The sequence below is a fragment of the Quercus lobata genome, chromosome 6 (genome assembly GCF_001633185.2).
Source record: "Quercus lobata isolate SW786 chromosome 6, ValleyOak3.0 Primary Assembly, whole genome shotgun sequence".
NCBI lineage: Eukaryota > Viridiplantae > Streptophyta > Magnoliopsida > Fagales > Fagaceae > Quercus > Quercus lobata.
Window position 1 is genome coordinate 30,349,440 of NC_044909.1, and position 19,157 is coordinate 30,368,596.

Here is a 19,157-nt window from a genome sequence, read left to right on the forward strand (position 1 = left end):
TGATGAATATTACTCCATTAATTAGAACCTTAACTGGATAAGGAATCCCATATAGGGTCCCACACGGCCTGTCACCTAAGTTTCACGAAACTCCATTCTCAACAAAAAAAAAAAAAAAGTTTCACGAAACCCAAACACTGTAGCACCACGTGTTCAATACCCTCAAAATCAAACTTTAATAACCAAACTTTTTTTTTTTAGAGAGACAACTTTAATAACCAAACTTAATGCTGATTCATTCTCGTTTCAAAAAAAAAAAACCTTAGGGCCCTGATGGTAGAGCATCTTAAATACACATTTTTAGTTTTTAAATAACATTGTAGCACCACATTTTCAATACTCTCAAAGTCAAACTTTAATAACCAAACTTTTTTTTTTAGAGAGACAACTTTAATAACCAAACTTAAATGCTGATTCATTCTCGTTAAAAAAAAAAAAAAAAAAAAAAAAAAAAAAAACCTTAAGGCTAGGAGTGGCAAAATCTGACACGACCCGTGAACCTGACACGACTAACCCGTTTATAAACAGGTCATGGGTCGAGACTAAATGGGTTTGGGTCATATTCGGGTCGACACGGCTGACCCGTTTAATAAATGGGTCGTGTTCGGGTTCACATGTGTGAACCCGTCTAACCTATTTGACCCGTTTAAATAATAAAGGCATTAAATTTTGTTATTATTGTTTAATTTTTTTGTTGTAATTATATGTTTATTACTATATTTATGGCCGTAATTGTATTTTAATTTTAGATATATAAAAATTGATAATAGATTATCTAGGTCATATATGACCTATTAATCAAACAGGTTATTAAATAGATTATTTGTATTAACTTTTATATGACTTATTAATTAAACGGGTTAAACATGTCGGGTTGGGTCAACTTGTTTGATAAACGGGTCGGGTTCAGGTCAACTCATATAGCAGAGTACTTATGACTCGACACGACACGAACCCGACCCACGAACACGAATTGACACCCCTACTTAAGGCCCTAATGGTAGAGCATCTTAAATACACATTTTCAGTTTTTAAACAAAATTACACGTATTTCTATATACTTTTTCATCCACATATAGTTCAAAAAAGAGTCATGTTAACGAGTGCCGTGCGGCATTGATTAAGAATCCATTTTAGGAAAGTTTTGACATTATTTTTATGGGAAATGAAAAAAACTGTCAAAACATTAATTACTTTTTTTTTCTTTTTCCATAAAAACATTTTTTAATTAGATTCTTAACCAATACCGTATGACACTCGTTAACATTTTCCTTAAAAAAAATACAAATAACATTATTCAAACTCCTTTACTGGAGATACATAATAAGGTACAAAAGTCACCTGCAGCAAACCTCAGAAGCTCGCGAATAAAAAAATATATATGCTATGTTCCTAGATAGATAAATAAATATTAGTAAATGCTAAAGTTTTTAAGATTTTTATATCATGGATTTCGACGGTCTCATAAGTCATAACTAATTAATAATATTGTTCAAAAAAACCTAATCTTTTCAAAAAAAAAAACTAATTAATAATATTAAAAAAACTTGTAGTAGCTCATAAATATTTATAAGTTGCAGGATAAGTATAAGTATTTATATATCTCCTCTATTTTTGAGAGAGTTTCAAAAAAAATATATAACTCCTCTCCTCTAAATTTTTTTTTTTTTTTTTTGAGTTTTTAGTTAAAAAACAAAAACACAGAGAATTTCAATACGAGGTAGTGACTAATATGACACTTGTCCGACTCTGTTTGAGTGTCTGTCTCCTCAAAATCTAGGTTAGGATTTCGCTCTCTTTCCAGCTCTTTTTTTTTTTTTCTTTTTTTCTTTTTTCCCAGAAAGCTCTTTCTCCAGGTACAATTTTTTTTTTTTTTTTTCCAAATTTTCTCCATAGTTTTTTTTTTTTTTTTTTTTTTGTTGGGTAAAATATATTATATATATATTTTTTAGAAATATGCTTTTGCAGGTATCGTTTGTAGTGTTTTTTTTTTTTTTTTTAATTGGCTCAGAATTATATCTGAAGAAAAAGCTTTTAATTTGTCCCCCCAAAACTAATTGAGTCTTAACATTCGTTGCTTTGCTGAATTAAATTTGGTTTTGATTTTTTTTTTTTGGTGATCATACAATTAGGGCTTGAGTGTTGTTGTATTTGAAGTAAAAATGTTGATTTGTTTTAGCTTTAATATTTAATTATTGTCAAGAGTTTTTAGATAATAGAGATTGGTAAAGATGAGCATGGCTGGCACCGAGAGTTCCAAAGATGGTTCAGGTTATGCAGAGCCTCCTCATATTCTTGAGATTGATCCAACTTGTCGCTACATTCGGGTAAAATTCTGTCTTTCTGCTTAGTTTGCGTTTGATTAATGAGAAAATTCAGGAAAAGGGAAAGGTAATGATGGTTTAAATTTCATGCTACGATCCCTCAACTAAGTGACATTTCTGTGTGATGTGGTTTTTTTTTTTTTTTTTTTTTTTTTTGGGGGGGGGGGGGGTGGGGGATTAAAAGTAGTCTAAACATCAACCAAACTCGATGTTCATATTATTTTCATGGGCTTTGATTATTGCATTTATATCTTGGTTTTGGGTTTTGACAGTATAAAGATGTCCTTGGGAAAGGTGCCTTCAAGACAGTGTATCCTTCATTCTTCCTTTAAAATTAAAATTATGTTGGTGGCCTTTATTTAATTTCTTCATGTTATGCGTATGTGTGTATCAAGTGGGAAACTTAGTGTTAGGGGATGTAGAAAAAATAAGCAACGATTATATATTTATTTTAATTGAGTTGAGTTAATCTTCTTGTTGTATTTGTCTGTCTTCCTTAAATTTATAATCAACTAGTTACAAGGCCTTTGATGAAGTTGATGGGCTTGAAGTAGCATGGAACCAAATTCGAATTGATGATGTGCTACAGTCACCAGATGACTTAGAGAGGCTGTACTCAGAAGTGCATCTCTTAAAATCACTGAAACATAGCAATATATTAAAGTTTTACAATTCGTGGATCGATGATAAGAACAAGACTGTTAATATTATCACTGAGTTGTTCTCCTCTGGCAACCTTAGACAGTAAGTTTAGTTTCCTTCTTACAACTTTACTTGAGTTTCTTGTTTTGTTTTATGGTGCCATCAGCCTTGTAGTTAGTGGATGTAATCCGTGATTTAGGTATTGTAAGAAACACAAAAAGATTGAGATGAAGGCTGTGAAGGGATGGGCAAGGCAGATTTTGACAGGTTTGAACTACCTTCACAGTCACAACCCACCAATTATACATAGGGACCTCAAGTGTGATAACATATTTATCAACGGTAACCAAGGAGAAGTTAAAATTGGAGATCTCGGGTTGGCAACTGTCATGGAGCAGGCTACTGCCAAAAGTGTAATTGGTACATTTTCCATGCTCTTGCTTTACCTTATTGATACTCACTGTCTGATACTCATGGCCAGGCCATAGATTGTTGGAGTAATAAATCTTAAAACAATGTGGATATTATTGCTCAGATAGCTGTCTTAAAGAATATGCCTTTTTGTTTTGCAATAGTCTGGTCTTGTGTATGGTTTATTTGTTTGCCATTAACTTGTGAATGTGATCTTGATAGGAACTCCTGAGTTTATGGCACCTGAACTATATGATGAGGATTACAATGAGTTGGCCGATATATATTCATTTGGCATGTGCATGCTAGAGATGGTGACTTTTGAATATCCTTACAGTGAATGTAGAAATTCAGCTCAAATATACAAGAAAGTTTCATCTGTAAGTTTTTCATGATTAATTAAATTTGTTTCTTCTTACTTATGAGTATTAGCTGTAGTCATGGTCAATCCTAAAATTATAAGACCTAACAGGGAATAAAGCCTGTCGCACTCTCTAAAGTAAAAGACCTAGCAATGAAACAATTTATTGAGAAATGTTTGGTCCCAGCATCTCAAAGGCTGTCAGCAAAAGAGCTTTTGATGGACCCTTTTCTCCAAGTAAACAAATTGGCAAAGAATCGTTCTCTACCACTTCCAGATATAGTTCTTCCCAAAATGGGAGCTTTTGGAGATCGTTGGTTGATGTCAGAAGGACCTGCTAGCACACGAAATAAACCCCATTCCATAGATGCTGACAATGATGGTAATCTACGCATTATCACCACTATTGATGATGGGTCCCATTCTCTGTGTGTGGAGGTAAAAAGAGCACAAAAAGAAAATTCCTTTTGGTTAAAAGGTGAAAGAAATGATGAGCACTCGGTCTCATTAATACTTCGAATAGCTGATCGGAATGGTATGTATATATCTAACATAGTTCATTGCCATTCTGATTAAGTTTTATTGTTAATTTATTACTAGAGAACTATATATTCTGTTATTTACATGCAGGTCGTGCAAGGAATATCCACTTCCTATTCTACCTTGATAGTGATACAGCCAACTCAGTTTCAAGTGAGATGGTTGAGCAACTAGAATTAGCTGATGAGGATGTTATGTTTATAGCGGAGTTGATTGATTTGTTGTTGATGAAGTTAGTGCCTAAATGGAAGCCTTGTGTTCACATTGATCATCTGGTTGCTCCAAATGGAATACAAACTCATGAAGCCCATCAAGAAGTCTCTCAGTTGCTAAAACATGATGGAAACTTAGTACAATCACACCGAAATGCATGTGAGGCCGGTTTCACCAATTCTACTTCCTCTGGTGGGTCCATTCAACCAGTACAGGAAACCAATGACAAACTTGAAGAGATCAGGTCTCATGATAATTTTGGTCTTCAAAGTGCAACCACGACTGAAGATCGGTGTTCTGAGATATTATATGTTTCTGCAACCTCTTCTGAATTGAATGATAAAAATAGTTCTATTGATTCATACACGTCTGCAGAGATGGGGTATGGGCTGGACAGAAGAGTGAGGGAATCCCCATCTGAAGCGGAAATGGGTGCATCCCCTGATCACAGTAGCAAGGTTATAGATTTGGAAAGCAGCAGTTTAGTGACTTTCCCAGCTTATACAATCAATTATGATCAAGATGGAGATGAGGAGTTGAGAATGGAGATGGAAATGATTGAGCTGCAGTACCAGGAGGCCATTAGAGAAATATCCAAGAGAAGACATGAAGCTATCATGGAGACAAGGAGGAGGAGGTTGTCTCAGAAAAAAATAGAGTCAGTTTGTTAGTCAATTCTTGTAGTTATTTGTTTTATTTCCTTCCCTCTTTTTCCTCCTTTTCTCTTCCTTGAAAGTGTAAATAGTTTTTTCTTGAAAGTGTAGATAGTTTTTTCTAAGAAGAGAAAATTAATTGTAATTAAACACATTTTTTTTAATTTTTTTCAAAATAGCTAACTAGAGCTAAAGATCGACTCTAGTCAAATAGGAATGAAATGAGTAATTATGTGATTCATATTCTTCTTCTTCATCTCAAAAAAAAAAAAAAAAAAAAAAAAAAAAAGCGGTGATTCATTTTACTTCTGGTGTTTTGTAGTTACTTTTATTGATAAGGTGAGCATTTGTCAATTTGGTCTCTATAGTTTCAATTTCGGCAATGCTAATACTAAAGTTTAGGTTGAGTTGTTCTCAATTTAACCCCTTCGTTCAACTTTGTTACCCTAGTCCATAGGATGGGTTGGTATGAAACTAATGGACCATCGTCCTTCCAATAATTCATTTGTGTGTGAACCCGAATTGTGTTGATACACAATGCCACATTCACGAGCGAAAACAGAGCTATGAAAGTCGTTCTCAATCCTTGGTCTTCGCGTTTGGTTTGTTATTGCCATAGAGTATCAGTACCCGGTTTCTCAAATGGTATATGTTGGTATATTTTAGCATCAAAGCATCAAAAAGCTCCATTACTCAGTTTTCCAATTATTAAATAAATAAAAAATTACAATTATGCTACAGTACCATCCTAAATTTGAAAAAGTAAAATATTGATTCATTCTCCTCAAACATTATCTTCTCTCTCTTTGTGACTCACTTCTCTCTCTCTCCTCTAATCTTAGGCTTCAGCCTCTCTCTCTCTCTTTGGTTGAAGGCGGTGACTTGACCAGTGGATGTGGTGGTGTGATCAGTGGATCGGCATGGGTTTCTCCCTCTCAACATGGATTAGTGGATTGAAGTAGGTTTTAGGTCAGTGGGTGGTGGCGGCGTGGTGGGTCTGGGGCTGAGTTTTGATGGTGGCTCTCTATGCTCGGTGGTGGTAGGTGGTGTGACTAGGAGGCGGTGGTAGGTGATGGGCAGTGAGGCAATGGGTTTTGTTGGTCATTTGTGGTTTTTGAGTTATATTATCATTTGGGGGTTTTGTTTTGGCGATGGTGGGTGATGGGTAGTGAGGTGGTGGTGGATGATGAGTGTCAGGGACGTTTTGTGACAAGGGTCAAAAATGCAAGATTAGCCCAAATCTCCCCTTAGTTCTTTAGAAGTGTTTATTTGTAGAAAATCAAGCCCAAAATTCTAAATGTATAATGAACAAAAGACTATTGGTGCTTTAACAAGAGAGAAATCAAAATGCCAATAACAAAAATGTCAAGAAATGCATAAAAACATAACAGATTCGAAACTTCGACCCACAGTTAGCAAGAAGAGAAAATTAAGAGAGGTTGTGAGGAAGAGAGGGAAGATTCCCTTATACCTATATTTTCATCCCCAAACTTTAGAATTGTGAGGATGTTAACTGGCTGAATAAACTTTTTTTCTAAAGTTTAAACTCTGTGGGGGAAACATGGTTGGCTTTGTTTTGAACTAAAAGGAGAGTTTTATAGCAGCCTTTGGGTGTCATTAATGACTGGTTTTTAGGCTAAAGATGAGGCTATGGACCTCCCAGGTGCTAAATTAATGTTTGGTTCATATTTGCTTTAGTTGGGTAAAAGATTTAACTTGCTTTATGCATAATTTGGGAAATATTTGACTAACCCCGCATTGGCTCCTCATTTTTAGTTGTTTCAGACTCTTGGGAGGCTCACCTAAGTGAGAGCTAGCAGCTGGAGTTGGTGAATGAGAGCCAACTATTTTTAAAGGGAAAACTGGGTTTGGGCAGAGACTTTGGGCCACAGTCAACCAAAGCATAAAAGCTCTTTTGGGATGGAAATTTTAGGTACAAGACCTTCTCCATGAGCCTGAGGTGCTATCAGTGTCTTTGCCCACTTGGTAGCACGCATGGGCTAGGCTCACGCAAAAGATTTAAAAGAAATTTACTCATACCCTCCAAACCACACTTCCTCAATTTTCCCTAATATATCACATAGGCTTGGGCCATGCTTAAAAGAATAAAATATAATCTAATATATGAATTGGGCCCATAATGAGGTCAGGCTTGATTAAGTCGAGCTTGTAGAGAATGTGTCGCGAAAATGAGTATCAACAATGGGCATTGAGGTCGTGGTGGGGTGATGGGCAGTTGAGGCAGTGAGTTTTATTGGTTATTTGTGGGTTTTGAGTTATATTATTTTATAGTGTGGATATATTATTTTAATATGTTGTATGATAAAATAAAAGTTGGAATGTTGGGTGTATTTTAAAATGGTATAGAATAATAAATAAAGTAACTTTTAAGATGATAAAACGGGATATTGAGGAGAAATCGGATGCTAATGCTCTTATTGGTATATTTGCAGGCTCGCTCTTCCTATCAACTCATCTCTCACAAAGCTTGAAGGCTAATGAGTTTGTTATTTATGATCGTTTTGAAGTAAAAGATTTTATATATAAAACATTTGAAGTAAAATATTTTCAAGTGTTTGGTGTAACATCTAAAATTTTTCAAGCAAATTACCAAAATTGGTGGCTTAGCCATGGGAGTTGTTGGTGCCGAAGGTCCGATGACCAAATAGCTGGAATTGACACCTGTAACTGTAGCTTCGGCAACCAGACCGCCGAAACCAATAGTCAGAATGGTGGCTCTGGCGAATGAAACAGCTTCTCTAGGCACTATACCACTAGCGGAATGGCGGCTCTGACTTGCCCCGTTGTGTCCACAACCATGCATAGGCTACTAAAGAGCATCGGGAAGCTGGCCCACAACAGCTTCCCCAACAGCCATGAGGATCTTAAACTGGAATTGCAGAGGGTTGGGCACTCCCTCTCCAATTATTTAGTGTAACAAAAAGGTCCTGGAGTCTAGACTGGATTTGATTTTTCTTATGGAGACTCGACTGGTGAAGGATAAAGGAAAACTCTTCCTGTTTTGTGCCAATATACTTTCTATAGCCCTTATCCAAGCTGAAAACTAGAAGAAAATTAAAGGCATCACTGTGGGTACGAATAGAGTCTCTTTCACTCATTTTTTGCAGATGATTCCCTGTTTTTGAATGACAAACATTCTTTCTCAAACCTCAGAAAAACCATTCTCTGGTACTTCTCAATCTCTGGACAGAGCATCAATGTTAACAAATTTGACCTCCTTTGTTCCCCTAACATTACAATTGAGATGCAAGAAGCCTTAGCTCATGATCTTCAGGCAAATCTTGTCCAAAACACAAGCAAATATCTGGGTATTAACTTTAAACTTAGGGGGAAAAGAATTGTTGATTTCCATGATTTAGTTGATAGAATGCAGGCCAAACTCCAAGGTTGGAAAGCCAAACTCTTATCCTAAATAGGCATAACTACCCTTATCTCCTCTGTTTTGCAAGTCATGTCTCTCTATTCCTTCTCTTACTTTAGAGCACCTGAAACTATTTGCAACAAACTGGACTCCATCACTAAATCTTTTTGGTTGGGACATGATCCTAGCGAGAGGAAACTTCATTGGGTAAATTGGGATACCATCTGCCAGCCTAAGAGAGAGGGTGGCCTTGGACCTAAAAAATTCAGTCATCTTAACCAAGCTATGCTTTCTAAACAATTTTGGAAGATCTCACAACACCCCAATTCTCTTCTTGCTAAAACCCTCAAGGCCAAATATTTTCCGAGAACCTCAATCTATGAATGTGAACCCAAACCTCACCACTGTTGGATATGGAAAATTATAATTAAGCCATAACATACTTTCCTTCACCATGGTCAATGGTTAATAGGAAAGGGCCAACAAATCCCTTTCACTCATCCCTATTGGTTTCATTGCTCAAATAATATTTTGGAAGAGAATAACCTACATGAAGGATCTGTTGCAGACTTGATTGATTCCAATGCCAAGTCCTGGAACCATAACGTGGTCAGAAAGCTTTATCAATACCCTGCTTGTAAGGATATATTGCATCTCCCAATTCCAAAATCTAATGGCAACACTGACAAGATTTTATGGAAGCACTCCTCCTCAGGTGACCACTATGTCAAAACAACATATTCCCTAATCCATAAGAGCCGCACCACTTCTCAACATCTAAATCACAGAACTTCTATCATTCCAACAAACACCTGGCACCTGATTTGGAAAGTCAAACTACCCATTAAAATCCTAACTTTCACCTAGAAACTTCTTCATGATAGCCTACTAGTTTTCTCTATATTCTGAATAGCCGAGGGATTCCAGCCATCAATGAATGCCCTATGTGTAATGAGGAGGCAGAAACCATCAATCATGTTTTCTTGCAGTGTACTTTTGCAAGAGCTGTTTGGCATGGTTCTAATCTTGAAATCAGAAACTTTGAGCTTTATTAAACACATACTAAAAAATGGATAGCAAATAGCATTGTTGCCAACAATTTAATGGATCACAATAGGATGAGTTTCCTTCAATCTTTGTTCACCATCCTTTGGACACTATGGAATCAAAGAAATCAGATTATTCACCAAGGGAAAATGCCTAATCCTATGGAAGTAATACTCACATCTCAAACTCTTATTTGCTGGTATCAGGAAGCTTTCTTTGCAAGTCAATGAGCAGATCAGCCTTAGAATAGGGTCTCTAGAACCCGTTCAACACAGCAAAACATGCAGACCAATTGGCAGCTTCTCATCAAAATAGTAGGTTTCAGTAGTAGAGGAATTAAGAGAAGTGGCTATGCCTATGAAGCCAAGAATCTAGAAGGGATCACAATCTTCAAAGGCGGTGCTAGCAATGGAAGGAAATCTTGTTTACTTGCAGTCTAGGATGCTTTGGTAAAAGCCATTCTTAAAGCCAAAGAACTAGGATTTAGCCGTATTTTGATCTTGAGCAACAACAAAAGGCTAGTGCAGACTTGCAACAAGCTGAGAATTCCATCTTGGCAGGAACAAACAATGATGTCTAATATTGGTCAATGGTTGTAACAAGGAATGGTTTTATACTCCATTTTTGTTCCTAAACCAGTAGTCTCATATGTAACTGAAGTGGTAGCCATTTTATAATAATTAACATAGCCTATTCTAAAATAGAAGATCACACATAATCTTCCTCTCTCCCTACAACTTTTGAACAGTACATAGTCGAAGAATTCAAGTGTACACACTTGTTCATTTTGTATTTAATATACTTGTCTAATCTTAAATTCTTAATCACTAATATAGGATATTTCTTTATTTAATATATATTTTATAATAATACTACGGGTTGCCTCAATGGTCAAGGGGTGCGCTAGGATGAATTGTAAACCCAAACGTCCTAGGTTCAACCCCTAATTTGGGATTTCTCTAAACTTAACTGATGCATGGGTCTGTGTGGGTGGCTCATGCATCTCAGGTTTAGTCAATAGGGTTAGGTCCAAAGAGCATTTTCTTGGAAAGGATCCACGCAACTATAAACAAGTAGAGATGAGTGAATTTTTTTTTTTAAACAAATATTGTTCATTTACTATTATATAGAACACAAGTCAAACCCAAGCTCATCATCGAACTAAATTACATACTTAAACTTGATTCATTTTATTGTCAAACAAGCTCAAGATTGTTCACGAGGTATTTGCTTAACTTATACTTTTTCCATTGTGGATAGAAATATTAATTGTATTTCCTCAACCCGAATAATCTGACTAATCTTAATACACATAATATATATATTCGTTAGCCTCACAATACAAAATGATCCCATTGCCCTCACGACTTAGCCAATTTTACTCATAACACTCGCCCTCAAGTTGGGGCATATCAAGCTAGGGCATATATATCCATATAACCCCAACTTGTTACTCAACAAATCTACATGAGTTTATCACAATGGTTTCATGACCGTATTAAGAACTTGATCCCCTTTAGAGGTATGCAATGTAGCAATTATACCACTCTCCACTTTTTCTTGAACAAAATCAAAACTCACTCCTATATGCTTGATACTTTCATGAAACATTGTGTTGGAAGCAGTATGAATAACCATGGGTGGAGCCAAGGGGTTCGAAGGGGCAAATGCCCCCTTACCTCCTCCAAAAACTCCTTTAAAATAGGAGATTGAGTATAGTTGCCCCATTACCGAAACAATTTGCAATAAGGATAACCTCACCTTAGTGTAACCTCATTGGACTCTTAACAATTTTTTCTTTCAATTCAAAGAGATAACTCCGTAACCTTTCTTTTCTTGAATACTCAATAACTTAGGATTCATTTGGATACAACTTATTTTTGCTGAAACTAAAAACTGAAAACTGAAAACACTGTAGCAAAATAATTTTTTAATGTGTGAAAAATTACTGTTAATTCTTTTTTTTACTGTTCATAAGCCTAAAATCACTGTTCATGGATAATGAACAATGACAGACGCATGTCCAGGAAAAAAAAAAAAAAAAAAAAAAAAAAAAAAGCTGAAAAGCGCGGCTTGAAAACGCAGACTTTAAAACACTGTATCCAAACCCTCCTTGGTTGAGTTTTTTTTTTACACAATTTTTTATTTGAGAGAATTTTGATCCACATGAGTATTGAGTGTAGTGTTTATAACTTATCTCTATTATGTTAATCAAGTTTTTCCAATTCAAATCTTGTTTCTAATTCCCAGATCCGCCATAAAATTAAAGGAGTGATAAGCATAAGTATAATATATGATAAAGGATAAAACAAAACAAAGAAATAACATTAAAAAAGAAAAAAGTCACGGCACTTGTGGTCTTCTCTCCATATCACAACTATATTTTTAAGTTCAAATAGAATTCTATCTTCCTAACACCTTCAAATGTTGACGTCTCTAACTATAAATTTCTTTCTTCCACACTGAACACAATTCCTATAAAGAAGAAGAATACCATTTTCCATAAGGTACGATTTGTATACAAAAGTTATTTACACTCTTGTTGTTAGTTAGGTTATATTTTGCCTTTGACATTAATTAAGCTTGACATTTTATTAAGTTATAATTTTTCTCTGGGTCTACTTTTAAGTGTAAAAAAAGTTTTTCTGATCTAATGGTTTTCAGGTCTCCAACACCTGCTAACATTAGACTGTAGAATGTTCTTGTGAGTGTTTTTGTTTGAATCCTTGAAGTAACTAGTTTACTATCAAGGCTTGTAGGGCTTTGTTTCTTGGAGTTCTGGGAAACAGTGAGTGCTTTGAGTTTTTTGCTCTAACAGTTTTTCTCTATGGAGGATATCACGAATGGATGGAAAAAACTATCCCTCTCAGATAAAGAAGGGGGTGAGTTCAAATTTCAGGCGCAACACAAATCTCAAGAGTTCTCGATTGTGGCGAAGTTCTTCACACCTAGAGCTCTAAATGTGGAAGCAGTAGCACGCACCTTTAACCCTATCTGAAGATCAAAGAATGGGTTTCAGATCCAAAATCTTGGTGACCATCGATTATTGTTCATTTTTGAAAATAAATCAGATGTGGAAAGGGTCTTACGCAATGAGCCATGGAGCTTTGACAAGCATGTTATTGTACTACAATACTTTAACAAAACCCTCCCTTTGCGTGATGTGGTGTTTAAGGAGACCGTTTTTTGGGTTCAAGTGCATGACATACCGATTACATACATGAACCAAGCTACGGCAGAAGCGTTGTGTGCATCGATTGGAGAGGTGATACATGTGCCGGGGAATTCTACCTTGGGCGGACAAGGTTTTATGAGGGTCCGGGTTCGAGTGGATGTTACTCAACCCCTTTGTCGCGGGAGAGTGGTGACTATGAAAAATGGTGAGCAGTCATGGGTGGCCTTTAAGTATGAGCGGTTGCCAATTCTTTGTTATTGGTGTGGACGTCTAGACCATACCGATAAGGACTACGAAGAATGGATTCAGAGTAATGGCACCCTCAAGCTAAAGGACAAAAGGTATGATTCTAGCATTAGAGCCTTGCCTTTCCATCCTTCAAGAAAAAATTCTATTTGTGTGCCTGGTTATTTTGAAACACAGAAACAGAAAATCAAAGAGAGGGCGACTTTCATGATGAAATCCAACCGGAGAGGAGAGCTGGATGTCCAGTGCCGGCAACAGGGGAAAACAGATAAGGAAGGTGCGCCTAGTCCGGATGAATTTAATGCTGACTTGAATCCAGACAAGCCGGTTTCACCGCCTATTTTTCAGAGTCAACATGAGACCGTTAATGATGATACAATCAATCCCATTAATTCAGAGCGCACGTCCAGGGATTCTGATTTGCATGGGATTAGCCAACATGCTGATAATGTATTGGATGACACGGTGGAATCCAATGGATGTAATGAGGCCCGTGTTGGGCTAAGCCCAACCAGCTCTGGAAACAAAAAGGACCCACTTGTGAGACCAGGCCTGGTAAGTGAATTTTCAGCTAAATGGGTGAGGATGGCTCGGCCCAACAATATTTACGTAGAAGTTGAAAATGTTGCATAGCTGGGAAAACGCCATGTTGAAGCTTCTTCCTCTGAACATCCAGAAGCAAAGCGTCGTTTGCAGCAGAATGAGGTTTCACTGCCACTCTCTTTCTCAACGGTGGAGGCTGCCCAGCAACCCCGCCGATTCCAATGAGTTGGCTATGCTGGAACGTGTGGGGGCTTAGGAACCAACGCACCGTTCATGAGCTTGCATCGATAATGCGGGCGTAAGATTCTGCTGTCCTGTTCTTGGCCGAGACATGGGCAGACGATGATAGGCTTTCTAAGATTTGTGATGACTTGCATTTTGATGAGAAATGGGTAGTTCCAAGAGTGACAAGGGCTGGCGGTTTGGCCCTCTTATGGAAGAACACAATTCAGATTGATGTGGATTCCTCTTCTCTAAATCATATAGACGTTATAGTCAACAAAGGGAAGGAGGATTCATGGAGGTTCACGGGTATTTATGGGTTTCCGGAGGCTAGCCAGAAAAGTGAGACTTGGAATTTACTGCGTAATCTCCATCGGAAATACAACCTTCCGTGGTTGTGCGCCGGTGATTTCAACGAAATCCTACTGTCACATGAAAAGCTTGGAGGGAGACTAAGAAGTGCAGCAGCAATGAATGAGTTTAAAGAGGTTGTGGATGACTATGGGTTCATGGACTTAGATTATGTGGGGAAAAAATATACTTGGAGAGGCAAGAGAGGTGATACCATGGTATTGGAGAGACTTGATCGTGCTCTTGCTACTCATTCTTGGCTTGTACAGAATCCAGCTACTAGAGTTCAATGCATTCGGTCCAATGTTTCTGATTATTACCCCATTATTATTAATCTTGAAGGGGTTGCAGATAGACCTTGCAAACCCTTTAGGTTTGAACACATGTGGTTGAAAGAAAGTGGGTGTGGTGATACCGTCAAGGGAGCATGGCTGTCTCCTTCCCCTGTTTCAAGCTCTCCGTTGATGCATGAAAAAATAAAGCTTTGTGGTATTAGGCTTATGGAGTGGAGCAAGAGATCCTTTGGCAGTGTGAGGAAGCAGTTGGAGGAAAAATCAAAATTTCTGGAAAAGGCTGAATTTGCAGCGGCAAGGGGGGCAGACTATGAGCCAGTGAGATTACTAAAATTGGAGGTAAATGAGTTGTTGGACAAAGAGAGCTTAATGTGGCAGCAGAGGGCTAGAGCTTTGCATCTTAAGTGTGGTGATCAAAACACACGGTTTTTCCACAACAAAGCTTCTCAGAGATTTTGACGCAATAGGATTGTGGGTTTATTGGATGATTCTAATTCATGGTGCACAGATACTAAGCAAGTGGCTGATATTATAGTTGGGTTTTATTCGAGGTTGTTCACATCTGAGAGACCATCCACTGCCCAAGGTATTTTGGAAGTGATACAACCAATAGTCACTGAAGAGGTGAACACCAACCTAACTAGAGATTTTACTAGACAAGAGGTTGATCTTGCTTTGAAGGAGATGGCCCCACTTAAGGCTCCAGGACCCGATGGTATGCCTCCTCTATTTTTTCAGTCTTTTTGGCCTTTGATTGGTGATGATGTTTCTAAAGCTGTCTTGGATTGTTTACAGTCATGTTATATTCCTAAAGAGTTCAATTACACTTATGTGACTCTTATTCCTAAAGTGAAAAATCCTGTAAAAATTGCTGAGTTTAGACCAATAAGTTTGTGTAATGTTATTTATAAATTGATTTCAAAGGTTCTAGCAAACCAATTGAAACCTTTATTGCCTTCTATTGTGTCTGAGAATCAAAGTGCTTTTCAAGCTGGGAGGGTGATCACAGACAATATCCTCATGGCATTTGAAACTTTACACTACATGAAAACTCAGCAAACTGGTTCCACAGGTTTTATGGCTCTCAAACTCAACATGAGTAAGGCGTATGACCGAGTTGAATGGTCTTTTCTGGATTGCTTGTTGAGAAAGTTGGGTTTTCATAACCGTTGGGTTGATCTTATGATGGAGTGTATTACTACTGTCTCTTACTCCATTCTGATCAATGGGGAGCCTTCACAAACCATCTATCCTAGTAGAGGATTGCGACAAGGGGATCCTATCTCTCCTTATCTATTCCTCCTAGTTACAGAGGGTTTGCATGGCCTAATTTCCAAAGCGGCCACTTCTGGTGATATTAGAGGTATATCTATTTGCAGGAATGGACCTCGCTTAACCCACTTATTTTTTGCAGATGATAGCCTTCTTTTCTATAGAGCTTCTTTACAGGAATGCAATCACATACAAACCCTTCTTACTACTTATGAACAAGCTTCTGGGCAACAGCTGAATCGGGAAAAGACAACGTTATTCTTCAGTAAAAATACAGGCATTGAGGTCCAAGAATCTATCAAAGATTTGTTGGGGGTTCCGGAGATTAAGCAGTATGAAAAATACTTAGGCTTACCATCTTTTGTGGGCAAGCGAAAGAAAGCAAGCTTGGCTTACATTAAAGATCGGATTTGGTCTAAGCTCCAAGGGTGGAAAGAGAAACTCCTCTCCCAAGCTGGTAGAGAAGTCCTTCTAAAGGCAGTGATACAAGCGATACCTGCCTACTCTATGAGTTGTTTTAAATTCCCCATTTCACTTTGCCAGGAGATTGAGACTATGATTCGTCAATTTTGGTGGGGACAACGTGGTACAAGAAGACGTATTCATTGGGTAAAATGGCACACTTTGTGTAGACCAAAAGCTTATGGAGGTATGGGGTTTTGGGAACTCAGAAATTTTAATGACGCCATGTTAGCCAAGCAAGTATGGCGCCTATTAAAAAATCAAGACTCCCTTTTTTACAGGTTCTTTAAATCAAAATATTTCCCACATGGGTCTATTTTTGATGCTAAGGACACTAAAGGGTCTTTTGCATGGAAGAGCATTTTGAAGGGTAGAGAACTCATTAAGGGGGGATTGATGTGGAGGATTGGGGATGGTGCACAGGTGCGTATTTTTCATGATGCTTGGCTGCCTGGGTCTCTACACGGTAAAGTTTCTTCCCCTGCCCCTGAAAGTCATGCAAATGCCTTGGTTTATAGCTTAATTAACCATGAAGATAGGAGTTGGAATGTGGCTGAGATTGACAGAGTGTTCTTACCTGCTGAGGCAGCCACCATCAAGGCCATCCCACTCAGTTTGTTTGCTCAGAAGGACCTCCCTTTTTGGCCGTTTTCCCGTGATGGAAGGTTCTCGGTTAAGTCTGGTTATCACCGTTTAATGGAGCTTGAAGAAACAGAGCAGAATGGTACGGCGCACACTGGGACTGCATCTCCGGTTTGGAAGGCCATTTGGCGCATGAACATGCCAAACCGTGTAAAATCTCTTGTATGGCGAGCTGGGAGAGATGCCCTTCCTACACGGATGAACCTGGTCCGGCGAAGAGTCCTTACGGATGCGTTATGCCCGGAATGCAAGGTGCAGTCAGAGGACACGCAGCATGCTCTGTGGTCCTACCCGATCCTACAGGAGGTGTGGAAAGTGAGTTTTGAAAAGCTTGTGGCAGACACGGGCTCTTGCTCCAGTTTTCTTGAAGTTCTAGAACGTGCGACAGCGGAAAAATAATCATTGGACCTGTTTGCTATGACGGTAGCGGGAATCTGGCAGCGCCGAAACAGGGCTCGTGTGGGAGAGCCTCCTGTGCCGGTCTGCCAGGTTGCTCCTAAGGCCACTAGTGCGCTTCAAGAATTCCAGCAGCTCCGCCCCATTCATGCTGTGATACCAAGAACTGCCCGTGCAGTAAAATAGAGGCCTCCCTCTGCGCCATGTGTGAAGGCGAACTTCAACGGTGCTATCTTCTCCAAAGATGGACTAGCTGGCACCAGAGTGATAATCCGAAATGAGCAAGGATTGGTTATGGCTGCCTTATCACAACAAATTCCATCACCTGCTTCGATGGAGATGGTGGAGGTGTTAGCGGCTCGTCAAGCTCTGGTTTTTGCTAGGGAACTTGGGTTTGACAGGTTGATCTTGGAGGGTGATTCTGAGACGGTTATCAAGGCTATTCTTGGTGACTATATGGACTGCTCTTATATGGGTCATGTACTGCAGGATATTAAGTTATTGTTTTCTAGCTTTTCTTTTATCTCAGTCAAGCATATTCATAGGGAAGGGAATTGTGTTGCCCATAAACTTGCTAGACGGGCTATTAGAGATCCTTTTCTTGTCTGGAAGGAGGCTGTTCCTCCAGATATTTTTGATGTTTACCAACTTGATCTTTTAAGGATGCATTAATAAATTATTAACCCAAGGGGGTTGTTTCTCAAAAAAAAAAAAAAAAGAATTCTATCTTCCTTACTATATGGGTGCCATATTTCCATTTAAAATAATTATAAATAAAAAAAAAAATAAAAAAAAAAAAACACAAACCGAATAATATCTAATGTCTCCATCTCTTCACTAATTTTTTCACTTCAATTCCTAGACTCTTTTACAGTTTTAACTTTTAAACTCTAGGGTTTTGCTACTCAAGTTTTATAAATAACTAGTTGCTAACTCGTGTTATGCACGAGAACTTATTTATTTGTGAGGTAGACTATAATAATTTTATAAAATCTTAAATTGATTAAGAAACGACATCATTGCATGATTTGCTATTGTATGACTTCAATTTATGTTACAATTTGATGAAGAAACCATTGCTTGAACATGCAATGGTTTAAAAAAAATTTGTCAGGCAGTTTCAGATACTACAAAAAAATAACTCAAAAATTCAGATATTAAAACTTCTGAAATACCAAAAAATATTAAAGAATCAAATGATTCACTGTTTAAGAATTATTAAAACAAAACAAAATATATATGACTGAACAATAGAGAAATATAAGAGAAAGATGAGTTACATTCAAAAGAATAATTTCAATTATTGGAAGCTTTTTTATCTTGTATGATAGGCCAAAAATGTATTGATCCCTTTGGTAACTTAATCAAATTAATTAGATTCAATTACATGCAATAAGCATAGTAGCACAAACAAATCACTAACTAAGTTAAATGCAGCCAAAAATAAATTTAACACAAGTGATTTGTTTATGAATGGGGAAAACCACCGAGGCAAAACCCCACCGGGTGAATTTAAGGTCACCACTCCCAAGAATCTATTATTATCAAAACAAGCGGTTACAAGTAAAAGGAATTCCAGTATCTAATACCAACCTACAGTTGTTGAAACCTTAACCAAATACCCAATTGGACTTGTAATGTAGTGACAATCTCTCATTTCAATGCATGGCTCTCAGTACGTGACTAACCAAATAGTGTACGAATCCAAGTACATGACTAACACACCAACTTGAGGAAGATGTTGGCTACAAAGTTCTTTAGTTCATCCAACGATGAAGATCAAAAAACTCCTTGGTTACAAAACCCTTAGCGCAAAGACGCAGTAACTTCTACAAGGAATATGATGAACTACAACAAATTTTGTCTTCGATCACAATTTGCATGCACAATCAATTTGCATTGAGTTGCATCACTTTGCATCACCTTTGACGGCCCTTAAAATAATCCTTATATATATCTAGGGTTATGAGAGAAGAAACCCT

At 37.7% G+C, this 19,157-nt stretch overlaps 2 protein-coding genes across 5 annotated transcripts; both read left to right on the top strand.

The window, feature by feature from the left end:
* The first annotated feature begins 1,679 nt into the window (after positions 1-1,679).
* Positions 1,680-5,292, top strand: LOC115995206 (probable serine/threonine-protein kinase WNK6). 4 transcript variants are annotated; one of them, XM_031119669.1, is made up of 8 exons: positions 1,776-1,856; positions 2,213-2,327; positions 2,597-2,634; positions 2,841-3,068; positions 3,166-3,386; positions 3,600-3,757; positions 3,850-4,273; positions 4,369-5,292. In XM_031119669.1, the coding sequence occupies exons 2-8, from the start codon at positions 2,232-2,234 to the stop codon at positions 5,160-5,162; spliced, it is 1,959 nt and encodes a 652-aa protein (XP_030975529.1). In that variant the 5' UTR covers positions 1,776-1,856; positions 2,213-2,231; the 3' UTR covers positions 5,163-5,292. The 4 variants fall into 4 exon arrangements, with proteins under 4 accessions (XP_030975530.1, XP_030975529.1, XP_030975528.1 ...); XM_031119670.1 differs by having other exon boundaries at positions 1,680-1,780; positions 2,841-3,386; XM_031119668.1 differs by lacking the exon at positions 1,776-1,856 and having other exon boundaries at positions 1,999-2,327.
* A 7,501-nt stretch (positions 5,293-12,793) lies between these two features.
* Positions 12,794-17,847, top strand: LOC115950106. The gene is made up of 5 exons (XM_031067355.1): positions 12,794-13,549; positions 13,867-14,812; positions 14,912-17,094; positions 17,221-17,328; positions 17,389-17,847. The coding sequence occupies exons 1-5, from the start codon at positions 12,794-12,796 to the stop codon at positions 17,845-17,847; spliced, it is 4,452 nt and encodes a 1,483-aa protein (XP_030923215.1).
* Positions 17,848-19,157: the final 1,310 nt, after the last annotated feature.

Bases quoted from the DNA above. Each gene is read 5' to 3' on its own strand.
- LOC115995206 (XM_031119669.1), top strand. From the start codon at position 2,232: ATGAGCATGGCTGGCACCGAGAGTTCCAAAGATGGTTCAGGTTATGCA. The intron at 2,635-2,840 runs GTATCCTTCATT...ATAATCAACTAG, and splicing joins AAAGGTGCCTTCAAGACAGT to TTACAAGGCCTTTGATGAAG. The intron at 3,069-3,165 runs GTAAGTTTAGTT...TCCGTGATTTAG, and splicing joins TCCTCTGGCAACCTTAGACA to GTATTGTAAGAAACACAAAA.
- LOC115950106 (XM_031067355.1), top strand. From the start codon at position 12,794: ATGAACCAAGCTACGGCAGAAGCGTTGTGTGCATCGATTGGAGAGGTG. The intron at 13,550-13,866 runs GTAAGTGAATTT...TTCTTGGCCGAG, and splicing joins CACTTGTGAGACCAGGCCTG to ACATGGGCAGACGATGATAG. The intron at 14,813-14,911 runs GTGATCAAAACA...CATGGTGCACAG, and splicing joins AGCTTTGCATCTTAAGTGTG to ATACTAAGCAAGTGGCTGAT.